Source organism: Belonocnema kinseyi, chromosome 2 (genome assembly GCF_010883055.1).
Source record: "Belonocnema kinseyi isolate 2016_QV_RU_SX_M_011 chromosome 2, B_treatae_v1, whole genome shotgun sequence".
Lineage (NCBI taxonomy): Eukaryota > Metazoa > Arthropoda > Insecta > Hymenoptera > Cynipidae > Belonocnema > Belonocnema kinseyi.
The window spans coordinates 115,170,530-115,185,906 of record NC_046658.1 but is presented as its reverse complement, the minus strand read 5'-3'; the positions used below and the strand labels follow the sequence as shown (position 1 = coordinate 115,185,906).

At 26.8% G+C, this 15,377-nt stretch overlaps 1 protein-coding gene across 1 annotated transcript in view; it reads right to left on the bottom strand.

Moving 5' to 3' along the window:
• The window catches only part of LOC117182951 (5-hydroxytryptamine receptor 1-like), a 68,137-nt gene that overhangs the window by 13,244 nt on the left and 39,516 nt on the right, over positions 1–15,377 (bottom strand). Inside the window, exons 3-5 of the mRNA XM_033376069.1 lie at positions 14,076–14,319; positions 1,669–1,878; positions 1,551–1,577 (exon numbers count right to left, since the gene is read on the bottom strand). Coding sequence (XP_033231960.1) covers positions 1,551–1,577; positions 1,669–1,878; positions 14,076–14,319 — 481 coding nt within the window. The remainder of the gene's footprint in view (positions 1–1,550; positions 1,578–1,668; positions 1,879–14,075; positions 14,320–15,377) is intronic.

Sequence of the window (15,377 nt, the reverse complement as noted above, 5' to 3'; positions counted from 1 at the left end):
TCGGAAAAATCATCAAGAATAAAAAATTCTTGTAATCAGCCAAGGAATACGCCTGAATTTTTTCGAAGCGTTTTGAGCAAAATTTTGGATTTTGCATATGAATAATTTTTGCAAAATTCATAATTTTGCTCAAAACGCTCCGGAAAAATTCAGGAGTATTCCTCGGCTGATTACAAAAACTTTTTATTCTTGACAAATTTTCCGAAAAGCGCATAGTTTTTCAATAAAAAATTTTCATATTTCTAAGCATCATGTAAGAGTAAAATGATTCACGAATATCTATCGTCCGCTATTTTGAATTTCAAACATCGAACATCAAATTTGAAATCAACGACCCAAAAAACCCTATTATTACCAACTTAAACAAGTTACAAACTGATTAAATAATGTATGTCTCCTATGTCGGATCCGCCATTTTGAATTTGAAAAATAAGAACATATTTAAATTCAGCGACCCAAAAAACCTCGTCATCATCAATTTTATCCAGGTCCAAAAATTTTCAACAATTCGAGTTTGCCATATTGGATGTGCTATTTTGACATTTCAATCATTTATGTCCACCATACTAGATCTGCCGTTTTGAATTTTGAATTTTGCTTCGACATTCTGAATTTTGAAAATTCAACATCAGATTTGAATTCAGCGATCCAAAAAACTGTAATGTACCTAAGAATATCAAATCGTATCACGTTAAATAATTTTGTTTGGAGATTTCCACATATGTGTCATGATGCAAAAGTGGTACGACTTCTTTTGCCTATACATGTGTTACAGACAAGGAGGGGTTAAAAGGTCGATTTAAACATAAATATATTATTTAAACAATGAAAAAACAACTTAAATAAAAATAAACAGTCTCTAAGTCCATTAAATAGACAATAGCATCCATAGCATACCCTCAATTCGCGATATTCTATTGAATACAAACGGTTTAAATAAACAAAATTCTTTAAGCAATTAAAACCCTTCACAAATATTCCTCAAAATCCTTATTGCACTTGCATGGGGTTATATTATCATAAATATTTATTGGTTTTGAAAATTGGTAGAGGCTGAAAAAAGTAAATAAACAAAAAAAATATATACAATGAAGCAGAAAGTCAGTTTTAGGATCAGTGAAAATTGACTTTACCAAGGAGAATTGAACCCTTGGCTCGTGCGTCCATACCGTGCTTTAAACCCTGTCCGCCATCCATTGCTTACGAGTTTCTACCCTTGTATTTTCTATTAATTTCCTTCTGTGTTAATGTTGCGTCACAAATGGTAGAACAGTTGAAAAAGTTCTTTGAATTTAAAAATTTTAAATTTACTTTGATGCAACGGTCAGTAATCACACAACATAAATAAAGACGAGGCAGGAAAACACGATGATAAGGTTTGTTTATTTTTATCATAATTTTTAATTAAGCGCTATGTAAAATAATATTCCTGCGTGGTAGATCCATTTGCATTATAATTTAAAGCCTAATTCAATTTGTGTTAAAATGCAAAGCCTACAGTAATTCTAGAGTCTACTGTGATACTTTAAGGAAGAAGTTTTGCAACTTACCGGGGTTGCATCTAGCCGCGGTCTTCGCTACTTAGAGGAAAGTGAGTGTTAGTTTTCCTATTGTTTTTTTTTGCGGTAAGTGTATTATAGATTATTATAATGATTCAGTATCGCTTACCGTGGTGGAAGCACTTGAACTTCTATGCTGTTTCCCAGGGGAATCAGTTTGCGTGGTTTGTACATCCGAATTTAATTGACGATTTATCACTGGTACTGAAAGATGCTGAGACGGTTCTATATCCAAGTAAATATGCACCTCCAAGTGACTCTGCGCTCTTCTTTCTTCTAAAACTATCTTGCGAGCTGCCCGAAAAATCATGTAGTATACCTAATAACATTAATTTACAATAATAAATGTAACACTTAAATAAATTATGTTTTGATGCATACCCCCCCCCCCCCCCCCCCCCCCCACTAATAAATTATTCTTATAATATACGACGGAAATAATATGCTCTTTTCAGCCAGTTTTGAAAAAAAACAACTTTTAAAAAATCTACGAATCTTACATGGACTGCGATGCAAGAGTCTTGAAACTAACGCTGCGATCAGATAGTAGCACCCCGATTTTGTAATCGGAAAGTCTGGGATCAATTCCTGCTACTTGCATTTTTTCTAGTTTTTTATTTCAATAAATAATTTCAAATTGATTAAAAATATTCATTTTTCACATATTTCTTTATTCAATTAAATATTTATATTTTGCTTATTCTTATTTGTATAATATATACAAATGTAATATATAAAAATAGTATAATAAGAGGCTTTGGACTCAATAGAATTCTAAAAAAAATAAAAATAGTCTCTCAAATTAAATAATCTGAATTCGAAAAGTGTGTAATTGAGAATTAACATTTTCTTAATCCAGTTTACTAACCTAATATTTTAAAAGTATTGAAAAGAATCTTTTGTGTTTATTTAAAAGATTATTTTGTAGTCTATTCATTTTAAAAATGTATTATTTTTTATCGCAGGTTTCAGTCTTTTTTCTATTAACCTCTTTTTTTCTTGTAGTTCGCTTAAATGATAACTGAATTAATCGAACGCAATAAAAAAATATACTTTTTTATGACATTTCATTACTTTCGGATGAAATGTCTACTTTTAAATCTTGGGAAAAGAATTCATCTTTTTTGGTAAAAATTTGTATGATTTAGTAAAAAACTTTATTAATTGATTAAAAATTTGATTATTTTGTTCAAAATTCCAGAAGTTTATCATATCAATTGCATTTTATTTCTTTTTTCAATATCAAATTTCTTTTGTTGAAATATTTGTATTGTTGGCTTGAAAATATGTCTCTTTCTCTGTAAGTTTAAAATTTTTGAGAAAGAATGAAAAAACCTGGTTGGATTGAAAATTCATCTGTCATTTGAGGATTTAATTATTTGGCTATTTAGTTGAAAATAGTAATATAAAAGAATATAAACTAAAAATTATTCAAGTAGTATTTGGACTAACATCTAATTTTCTTTTTTATAAGAAAATTAATCTTTTTGCTTAAAGATATTTGCTTAAAAATGTATGTATTTTGTCGAAAATTCATCTTTTATGGTGGAAAATGAATCTTCTATCTAATAATTAAATTCTCTGATTGAAAATGAATCTGCTTATCTCAGGATTTGATTATTTTGTTTAAAATGTTTCCTTTTTGGTTAAATTCAATTGTTTTTTATTTTAAGTTAAAATCTTTTTTGTTGAATTATTCATCATTGCAATTTTCATAAAACATGTATTTTTTAAATTTGATGTTCTTAGTTTAAAATTTAACTATCTAGTTAAACAAGTTTAACAACTACAAAATATAAGCTAAAAATTAGTCAAATAAAATTTAGGCTAACATTCGATCGTCTTTTCTGAACGAAAATTAATCTTTTTGGTTGAAAATTCATCTATGTGGTTGAAAATTTATGTATTGTTAAAAATTAGTTTTTTCCGGAAGAAACTTATTTTCCTTGGTCAAAAATTTAACTATTCGGTTAAATATTTACGTTTCATATTGAAAGCAAAAATTCTTTATTTGCTTGTTAAAAATGTCAATTATTACATTTTGTGTAGAAAATCGATCTTTTTTCGTTAAAAATGCAACCATGTGGTTCATGCCCTTTGTTAATTTATAAGAAATAGCAGGCAAGCAATTGATTTTATAAGAAAGATACTTAATTTTCAAGAAATTTTATGAATCTCAAAGTCTAGCAATAAAAAACTTAATATAAGACAATGGTAAAAATGTAGGAAAGAGTCATATGGCAATGTAAAAAAACAAGTAATTTTTTTTCTCAAACATTCCAAAAAAATATTCAAACTAGATATTTAAACAGATTTATGTAAAAATTAAATGAAGTCGACAGGACTCTAGTACAATATTTTAGCAAGAACTATAGTAAATGCAAATAATTTGTAAACAGCATTAATTTCCAGAAACGAAATTTTAAGTTCATTCATTTTAGCACAGTGGAACTTAAATTACGCTCGCCACGTATTATCCCAAAGGTACCTCCCACCCAGTAATCAAGATGAAAATTCTTTTAGTCTAGAAGAATATATTTGTCCGTACTTAGCACGATTTAATTAAAAATAATTTAAATATTGTTGCATTAAATTTCCTCTACATTTTTTTGTTCTTTTTAGTTAAAATTCCGGACAATTTATTACTGATAACATTTCAGCGTTAAAGAAAATCTACTTTCACAAAAATAAATTTGCAAGACAAGTCAAAATTTTGAAACGTTTAGAATCTTATAAACGTTGTTTTATATTAGAGATGCATTTTAATGAAAAACAGAAAAACTTTCTTTGAATTCTGTATAAGATTATTTTGCAATAAATTAGCATTCAATGACACAGCCATTATTGTTGCATTAATAATGAAAGCGATGGATTTAAATAAATTTTATCAATTGTTAGAAATGCACCTAACTTGAGTTCCGTATCGGATCATGAGTTGTTCTCTTTAAACTAATATCAAACTTATCAAAAATCCAAAAGTTTTAAAATTTTTGTTTTTGATAAATTAATGTGAAGAGGATAATTAAAAAGATTAAAATAAAAAATAAATTTGTATTAATAAATGACAATAGAAAAATTAATATTTTGAAACAATTTTAAAGAAGTTTAGAATTTATTTAGAAGTTTTGAAAAGATTTCAAAATAGTATAAACTTAAAAATATTTGGAAACATTAAAAAAAAATGCAGATTTTTGAAGATTTTAAACAAGAAATTTAGAAGACGTTTTAAAATAACAAATATTCTTTATCAAAATTTTTAGAGAAAATAAATTTCTTTTTTAATAATCAAACAAAAAATATATGTGTAACTATTTTTAAAAAATTTTAAAATTGTAGAATATTATAAGGCAATTTTGTTATTCTTGCAGTATTCTGAAAAAAATGTAGGAAAAATTCGAGTTCCAAGAGGATAGCAACATTTTCATGATTTCTAGAAAATGTTTAAGTTAATTTTTTTAAACAAAAATTTAAGAGAATACTTAAAAAGAGTTAAAACATATTTTCATTTATAAAAAAATTATGTTCCTAGATAAAAATTAATAAAAGTGGTATCATTTAAAAGTTGACACATATTTTGATTCATTTCCCAATTTATGGCAATGCAAATTTTAGCGTGGATTTTTATGTTTTGTAAATCTTTGAACTATACAACCTATAAAAGATCAATATTAAAAGTTTTGCTGTTGACGGCTTTTAATAACAACATTTTTAATAAAAAATTGTTGAAAGCTTCCATTTCATAAACGTAAATAATTAAACTTTTGAATTTAAAAAGTTTTTATGCTTAATTGAAAAAGTTTCGAATTTAAAAGTATTCCACTTTGAGTGTTTCAATTTAAACTTCAGTTTTTATAACTTCACATAAAAAAATTTTATCTCCGTAAGTTCGATTTTTTAAATCTTCAAAACAATGTTTAATTTTTTCTGCATTGTTCAATTTAATTTTCAGTCAAAAAGTTTTTTTTTACCTAGGATAAAAAATATTAAGCATATTTTACTTCAATTCTATTTAAAATCATACTATTGCAGTATTCTCAATATTTGTCATCCGTGATCGAAAAAGAACAAATTTTTGGATGCAAAACCTATAAAGTCCCACAATAAAATACGGCAATATACAAAAAGAGTACAAAATACGTCCGAATAATAGAAAAAAGTTGTACCATCCTTTACTTTTGGTCCTAATTGATTGCATTTATTTGTACATTTCTGTAAAAATCGTTTTAGTTTTTTGTTCTTTTTACATTCTCATCAGAGTGTCCACGTTTTGATACCCCCTTAATCCGAAAAAACAGGTTTTTACGAATATGTCTGTATATACTGTGTATATGTATGTATGTATGTATGTATGTATGTATGTATGTATGTATGTATGTATGCCTGCCTGCCTGTCTGCATATCTGTCTGTATGTCTGTCTGTCTATCTGTCACGCGAAAATGAACATTTTAAGTCAAATGAAGCACGATATGAAAAAAAGTCACAGAAAAGAAAAATGTTTTTTTTTAATGGCCTACAAGATTATCATAACAACTTTTTTAATTTTCTTCAAAAATCCGAAATTAAGATTTTGGAACCTTACAAAATAATGAAAAATCGAAAAATTACATTTTTCGGTGAAACTATGTAAAATACGGTAAAATATAAGTAGAAAACTAATTGTGCTTTTGAAAAAGATCTGTAAAATTGTTATGAATTACTGTTTGATAGAATGCGTAGTTTGTGTTTTAATCGTGAAAAACATCATTAACATTTTTTTTTAATCTATTAGCTGCGTTGGCACACTCTCAGCACAGTTCTTGTCTTTCCGTTTCTTTTTCGTCTCGTGCAAGAAGTTTCAAAAAATTAAATTTTTTAAATGTTTTTAATGCTATTTTTTACGATTAAACCCAAAAAGGGAACTATGAAAAATTATTCAATGCAAATTAATTCATTTTTACATTCTCATCAGAGAAGGTATTAGATTTATGTAAAATTTGACCCCCACCCTCAGTTATTATCAAACCCCTGAATCCGAAAAACAGGTTTTTACGAATGGACCTGTTTTTATGCATGTGTGCATGTATGTATCTACCAATATCTGACTGTGTGCAGGATACTTTTGAAAAAATTTATCTTTCAGATTGACCTTTGGTACACTTTTTAAGTGTCCTAAGCTAAATGCCAAGTTCGTTAGTCAACAATTTTGGATGAAAATTTTAAAAGTGAGCACATTTTGAATATTTTTGGAACCTCTTTTTTTAAATATTTTGAAATTTTCTGCACAGGTATTCATAGTATTCAAAAAGATGAACAATTAATCCAAATTACTTTTGCCACAAAAATAAAAATTACCAGAGTTATAGCATTTACAAAATTCCAAAAAAAACACGAAAATGAACCTTTTAAGCTAAAAGACGCACGATATGAAAAAAAGTGAAGAGAAGAAAAATGTTGAATTTGAATGCCCTACAAGATTATTATAAGAAGTGGTTGAGTATCGATAGAAAATGTAATTTACAAAGTCTGGGTCACTGAGGTTAGGGATATAATTTAGAATTTAAAAAACAGTCAGGCATTCATTCATCAACAACAGTCATTGCAAATTCGCAAATTCAGTTTTTTGTAAACAATTTCGCCTGGGTTCTGATTAAATAATGAAACCTGAAATTTTAATTACCTGAAGAACTTACTAAGATAACAATAGTAAAATAAATTTTAAATTAAAATTTTTTCAAGTTTTTAATTCAAAACTGCAAAAATTCCAGTGAAAATCTGTCTCACATTTTAACAGCTACCACTGTAGCATATAATTAGTCAAGTTAAACGTAAAATTTGTATTTTTACTTTAACATAAAACTATTTTTTATTGCAATAATATAAATACAATAAAATTAATAATAGATATTAGACCGAAACAAAATCGAAAAAATTGTTTCTTCTTGAAGGTTTCTTACGAATATAATAAAATCAAATTTAACGAAAATTAAATATTAAAATGAGATTGAAAACAATTTTCGAAGAATGCTTTTCTACTTCTTTTAAATAATGATTTCTATTCTAGAGGAAAAATAGAATGAAATTTTCATAATAGGTTTCTGAAATGCTTTGATTCCAATGAATATATAATCAGAAGAAAAAGGGCAATGAAATCAATTTTGAGGTGAAAATCATTCTAACAAATTCACATTTGCCCTTTACAGAAACAGCTTTAAATATTTGCACTCTTACTTAAACATTTATGCACTTTAAAACCAAATGAATACACTGTTGCGAAATTTAATCTTCCCTATTGATTTATTGAAATCCGGTTACGTATAACTAACGTTATTAAATCAGATCGTAAATTCACTTGAATCAAAGGCTCAGATTAAAACATTCAATTCAGTACTGTGTGAATTAAATATATTCATCAATGAAATATGATAACTTTTCAAGATTTTGTAAAACTCCTATTTAAGAACTGTTTTTAAAATTCTGATATGTTTCTTTACTTATGCATTTAAACAGCTTTTAATATTCATATATTATTACTAATTCTAAGTTTTTAAAAGTTAATTAAGAATTAACAAATACTTCTGAACCATTTTTAATTTAAAAACATAGAATATTTTCTTTTTAAGATTTTTACCACCTACTTCAGAAAATATTTCGTAAGACCAATGTAAAAATAAAAATTATTCGTCATTTTAGCCACTGGCCAAAAAATTAAGCAAAATTATTAAACTTTTATCTACTATAAATAATACGTGACAATAACTTTTAATAGTTTATTAATTCTAATACTATAAGTTAATTGCACGATAAGCTGAAATGATCAATGTAATTAATTTACTCTTGACTGTATATTTTTGCACTGAAGCAAACAAATGTAATCCAAGTTCTCATAAAAATGTATTAATATTTATAATATATTTTTTTTATAACTATTTTAAAATTACTTTAAATTATAACGTTAAATTGTAAATTTCCAAAGATTCACTAGTGCTTTTCTTTATGTTTCAAGATTAAAAATTAAATGTATTCGGATATATTTATGAAAAGATCACTTGAAAATATTGACTTAAAAGCCTAGGGGATTGTCTGACAATTAAGTTAAAAGCCCCCAATGGATTTTTTCTACAGAAAAATGAAAATAAAGTTAATGGAGACAAAATATTTAAGAAAAATATCTTAGATTGATTTAAATAAATTTAATGTTGAATTGCATTAAATAAAATGTATCAAAAAAGTGCAGCAGTAGGAATCAAACCCCAACTTTCTGGTTACAAACTCGAAGCACTACCGCCTGATCTAAACAGGAAATGACATACTCACACATCGAGGTCCACGTAACGTACATGGATTGTTTAAAAGCCATTTTCTCGAGAACAGCCGAATTTGTAATCTTATTACTTGAACATATCACTAGGTTAGTAATTGCCTAATTCTGAGAAGATGATAAATTCAAATAAAATTCCTATGGGTGCAGGTAGGGCGGTACAAAATTGGCAAATATTTTTCCCATAAACAACCATCCAATCAGACTATAATTTATAAGTGAATTAGGAAAACAACTAATCATAAATATTTTTCGATGATAGAGAACTATGTAAAAGAAGCTGTCTTAAAAAGTCAGAAATTATTATTTTATCTAATATATTTCTATTATTGACGATTTATGTTGTACAAGAATTTCTGTATTGAAACCTAGTTTTCCGATGATATATATTGGTATTAGTATTAACTTTAAGAATACTTTTTATCAATAAAAAATCGACACCAAAAAGAACAATAATCGTTTCATAAAAAAACATGATTTTTTTTCCTTTTTCGCTTCCTCATAGTAGATGATTTGTGACGGTGACAATTTCAAACAAAATTCGTTTATTCTTTTTATATCAGAAAAACTTTGTTGGTATTAGGAATACCACAGTAATATATATGAAACATCAGGACACATCTTCAAAACGCATCGAATGACCTTTTGGAGAAACTAACATGTCCTTTTATGTCCTAACAATAAGTATTTATAATTCTTCACATTATATTGTTTATTTTATTATCATACTATTAATGTTGAAATACAAAAAGAATGTAGATGGTTTATTTGTTCGCGTTCTCAAGATACATTGATTGACCTCCTGGACAGACTTTTGCCAAACGTAAGTTTAAAAAATATTAAAGTGTCCATTTTTTATTTCCTACAGAAAAAGCCTCCCTTCTACGAGGAAACAAATTTATTTGATACCTATGAGGAAGACAGGTTGCCATAAAATGAGCACAAATAGACGTGTCCAAATAAAAACGTTTCATCTCGGAGAGACCAAATGAAAAGGTGCTAACGCGCATTACGCACTTTGGAAGCTTCAAAATTTCATATAAATTGTGTTGCGAACATCAACGTACTCAACTCTAGCAACTTTTCATCATTTCTTAACGAGTTAGCACTTGTCCATTTAGTTCCTCCGAAATTAAACCCTTCAATTTTAACATGAAAAAATAAATGCATCTATAATAAATATATTAGGCCTCATAGTCCCTATGCGACAAAATATAGGGACCAAAGAGTACTGTTTGTCTCGATCATAGGGTACTTTTTTCGCGCTCAAAGGGTAAAAAATTCAGGATGCAATTATAAGACTTTCAAACAATTCAAGTTAAATAAAATTAATTGGAAAACATTTTTAAAATTTTTAAAATTCTACTGTTGTCCGTAAAGTTATACCGAACGTAGAGGAATTTAAGGTAAACGAGAAGAATGAGATAAAATTAATGAAAATTCGAGGTGAATTTAAAAACTTTTAAGTAAAAGTATGTAAAAGTATGGAAAAACTTCATTATATTGAGTAAATTTGAAATAATAATATAATTTGTTTAAAATTTCAAAGAATTCTAGGTGAGATTAAAAGAATTTAGGAGCAATTATATAAAAACATTAAAAGTTCAAAAAAAGCCTGTGAATTAAATAGAATTGTGGACAAAAAAAGCTAATCTTTGAAAATCTGCTAATTTTGTACCGAAAAGGTAAAAATTTATAAAAAATCAAACTGAATTCTAAATCTACCTTCGTAGAATTTATTGAAATTAGAATTCAAAAGAATTAAGAATAAATTGTTCAACATTTTTTAACATATTTCGAAGCGTTTGAAATCACTTGAAACTGTTGAAATAAATTTAAAAAATTAGGCAGTCGTTTAAAACTTCCTACAATATTTCAAATCCTCTGATACTTTATTAAATCTTTTGAAACTTTTTGAGGATCGTTCGAAGATCCCATTAAATTACATAATTCAATTCAAAATACCTTTGTAATCTTTAAAAATATCCTTGAATATATAAAATCCTTTAAAATCGTTTGAAATTTCTTGAAAATGTGTACAGCTCTTATATTGCCAAGGAATTTCAAAGAATTCAGGGAGAATTCGAAAAACTAATTTAAAAACTACTAAAATCTTTCACCAAAAGAAATCACTAAAATATTATTAAATCCCGTTAAATGAATATGATTAAATCGTGTGCAATTCTATAAAATGTGGTGATATTTCCCAATATCCTGGAAAATATTTTCAACTACATTGATAGCATTAAAAAACCCTTGTAATCATTCAAATTTTCGGGAACCTCATAAAATCCCGTGAAATCTTTTAAAATATCTCAAAACCTTACAGGTCCTATAAAACCGTTCTATGTCTTCGAAAATTCTGCACATTTCTGTATCTTAAAATATTTAAAATGCTTTAGAATCCCTTCAAATTATTGATATCAATTTTTCAAGATTTCTTATAAAATTTTTAATTAAAAGCTTTTGCGAATCCCTTAAGATTGTTTAAATCTCTTGAAAATGCTTTGGAATCTTAAAATACACTAGAATATTTCAAAATCTTTAAAATCTCTTTAAACTATTGAAATAAGTAACAAAAATCTGGGAATCTTTTAAATTTTCCTACAATATAAATATTTTAATCTATAATTATGGCTCATAAATATGTACCTTCTCTAGTAATGTTATCGTGACTTGCGGGTTTTTCTAATATTTTGCAATTTTACTTGACTTTTTAGTTTCAAACAAACAATAAATAATAATATTTATTCATATAAAGAAGTTTTGTTATACTGTTTAGTAATTATTAGTTTATGAACAAAAGGCAAAGCAAAGTAAAGAATTTCAGGAAAACCCCTATCTTTCGAGACATTATCAAACAGAAGATAGTGATAAATAATAAATATTTATTAAAAAAATTATTTTAATTCAATTTTATTAACTTTTACCGTGCTCTAAGTTCGAAGTAAGAAGTTAACAAAAAGTGAACAATTAAAAAAAAGCTGCAACCTTATAGCTTGCTTTTGAGAGAATATTATTATAGACGATAATAAATTGTTAAAGTAATTATTTCTCTTAAATCTAATTTATTATTGCATTGATCTAAATGAAAAGTTGAAAATTCGAAAAAACCGTGACTTTCTAAATCTTTTCCAACAGAAAATCCCTAGGAAAATAATAAATTGCTTACACAAGTATTTTTTTGAATTTTATTAATTATTACCACACTTTAAGTGAAAACTCGATAAAAATTGAAGAAAAATTACAACTTTTTAGCATTATTCAAAAAGAATATTATTAAAATTAATAATTACATTGATTAAAAAATCATTTTTCCCAATCTTTATTATCACACTCGATGAAAAATGGACATATAGTGGAAAATTTCAACAAAAAAAAACTGCAGCATTCTAGCATTATTTTGCAAAAATATTAATATAGATGATAACAAATTGTTTAAACAATTACTTCGATTGAATTTAATCGATTAACATTTATTCTAAGAGAAAATCCGAGAAAAAATAAGTTGTTTAAATAATCATTTTTGTTAATTTTTATTAATTTTTACCACACTTTAATTGAAAACTAGATAAAAATTTAAAATTTAGAAAAAATCACATGTTTTTGGTATTAATTATAAATAATATTATCAAAAATAATAATGACATGGTTTAAACAATCATTTTTCTTAACTATAAATCATTATTACTACACTCTGAATGGAAAGTGGACAAAAATTCAAAAATTTAACAAAAAAACTGCATGATTCTAAAATTATTTTGAGAGAATATTGTTACAGATGATAATAAATTGTTGAAACAATTATTTATGAGGAAATTATTTGATTATTTTCTGGACCTGACTGAAAAGTTGAAAAAGAGTTGACAACCTATTTTTTTAAACTGCGACTTCCTATATTTATTCTACGAGAAGATCTTCAAATTTATAAAAAATTATTTTTTAAATTTGTAAAAACAAATGATCATCATTGCACAGAAAAAACTAAACTTAAGTTTTGTTACATGTAAAATATTCAGCTGTTAAAGTTTACATGCTATTTGTCGACAATTTATCATACGATGTAATAAAAGCTGTCGTCTGCTACGTTTCTTAGCAGAAATAAGAAAACGGCAAACTATGATTGAATTCGAGCTATAAATCAGGGAACTAGATTTAAACCAACTTTTCACTTACTTAATTATTAATAAGTAGATTTGATAAGAATCAAATCAATCCTTTCTTCAACCGTCAATGTAAATAAAAGTAAGATTATTTTCTGTAAGACCTACAAAAACAAATCTTCCTCTTACTTAATTACTATTTGAAAATTGACCTTTTGAAAAAGAACTTGACAAGGCTATATTGTTTACCTAGAAAAACGAAATATAGGAATCGAATTAATTTTAAGGTTAAAGCACTAATAGGATTTACATATAATACGAAAAGTAAATTCCATCCTTAATTTATTTTATTGTAAAATTGAGTTCAAATATTAATAATTAAAAATAAATCCCAATATAAAAACATCATCCAAATATAGTTTAAAAAATAGTTTCATGAATAAAATCAGTAGATGGAAATTTCTATCTTACAACTGGCGACATTGTCAAATGCTTTATTTTCAATCAAGAAAAATATATTTTCATTCATCCGAAATAGCTAACATTTTTTTTTTCATTATTTTTATTCATTTTTATTCATTATTATTTTTAACATTATTTTTCAAATGAAATTGTAATATTTCAAATATTTAAAAAAATTTTCCTAACTTCTAGATCTATGTCATTCATAGTTCCATTTTCTTCGAACTTCTGTCGACTACATAGCAGACAACGGTGTTCCACTGAAAAATTTTTCCGAACCAGTTTAAAAACACGAAATTATCTCAGTTTCGCGTAAAGTTTATTCGATAAGGTTAATTTCTGCTGCAGCGAATCTTTCAACTAAAATCGATGTAAACTTTATCTTGTGCTTCTCCTATGTGGTAAATAGTTGTTTATGGATTAGAAATGATATGCAGGAACATTCGAAAATCCATTTACATACAAGTAAACAGGAGACAGGTCCGTTTTTGACTCAATTCGAGCAAAAAATAAAAGGAGATCCCTAAATCTCAAGTCAACCACAGACCGCTGGCTCAATTCGAGCGCACCCCCTGAAATATATTCATAGTGAACAAACCCATAGTTCTACACAGTAGTATTATATTTTAAACAGTAAAAATAATTTCACTTACATAGATCATGACGGCCGTCGGTATATAAAAGCTGCACATTGTGGCGTAAAATTGGTACCACCTGTTTTCGCAAACAGCACAAAGGGTTGCGCCAGTTTTGGTGGAAAAATGCTCATTGCCTAATATCAACAGAGGTACTAAACTGATACAGCCAGCCATGCACCAAACAAGAGCTACCCATCCGATCATCCTACGTGGTGTTCTCTTCACCCCATATTCCAATGGCTTCGTGATGGCCTTGTACCTTTCAAGCAAAGTAACAGTTTCAATACATTGATCACACATATAGATTGTACAATGAATATGTATAGGCATATATGTACAAGTAGATAGAGTCAACAGTTCCTTTGTCACATTCTCTGTTAGTAAACTAGCGCCTCGCAAGCATTGTCGAAGACAAGACAAGGATTCTCACGAAACTAAATTGATCGCTTGCAAAATAGTGATAGGATCCAAACAAGCAAGTATTGCCATGTTCTGAATTTCATTAAAATTAATTACTTTGAGCAATATTGTGAAGCACAAGAGAAATGATTTTATCACATATGGGTTACTTCCTCATACAGGAAGCTTTCCAATGGTAACATTTTCGATATTTTCCTAATTCATTTAAACAAACGTTCTTCAATTTATAAATGTATAATTTGTGTACATACATAATTCAGAGTTGATGCAAGAATAAAAATATTTCTTGGTTCAAGACGAATCGATTTACATATTATATAACTACATTTTATTACAAAGTAAGGAAATTATGGTCATTTATATTATATGAAAAATCGATTTTTATGGTAAAAGTTTGCTCATTCTCATAATTTAAAGTTGATACGAGAATAGAAAAGATGTCTTTGTTCGAGAGGAATCGATTGACTTACAATATTGATACATTTGATTGAAGAGTAAGAAAGCTATGGAAATGTAGAATATTTAAAAATGTGGTTATTCACAGTAAAAGTTTTTTCTTTAACATAATTCAAAGTTGCTGCTAGAATAAAAAGATTCCTTGGTTCGAGAAAATTCGATTGACCTATGTTACTACATTTTATCAAAGAGTAAATAAAATATAGTCATTTGCTTTTTATTGTAAATTCAAAGATATAGGCCTAAAATAAACACACAAGAGGGGATTTATATGTGTATGTTTATGTCTATATATATATATACATGTTTATATATATATATATATATGTATATGTGTGTATGTGTGTATATGAATATGTGTGCATACTTATTCTTTCCAGTCGCGACGCCTACAATGAAATTTGTTGTTAATGGTTCTTTTTTTTGTCAAAAATTATACTA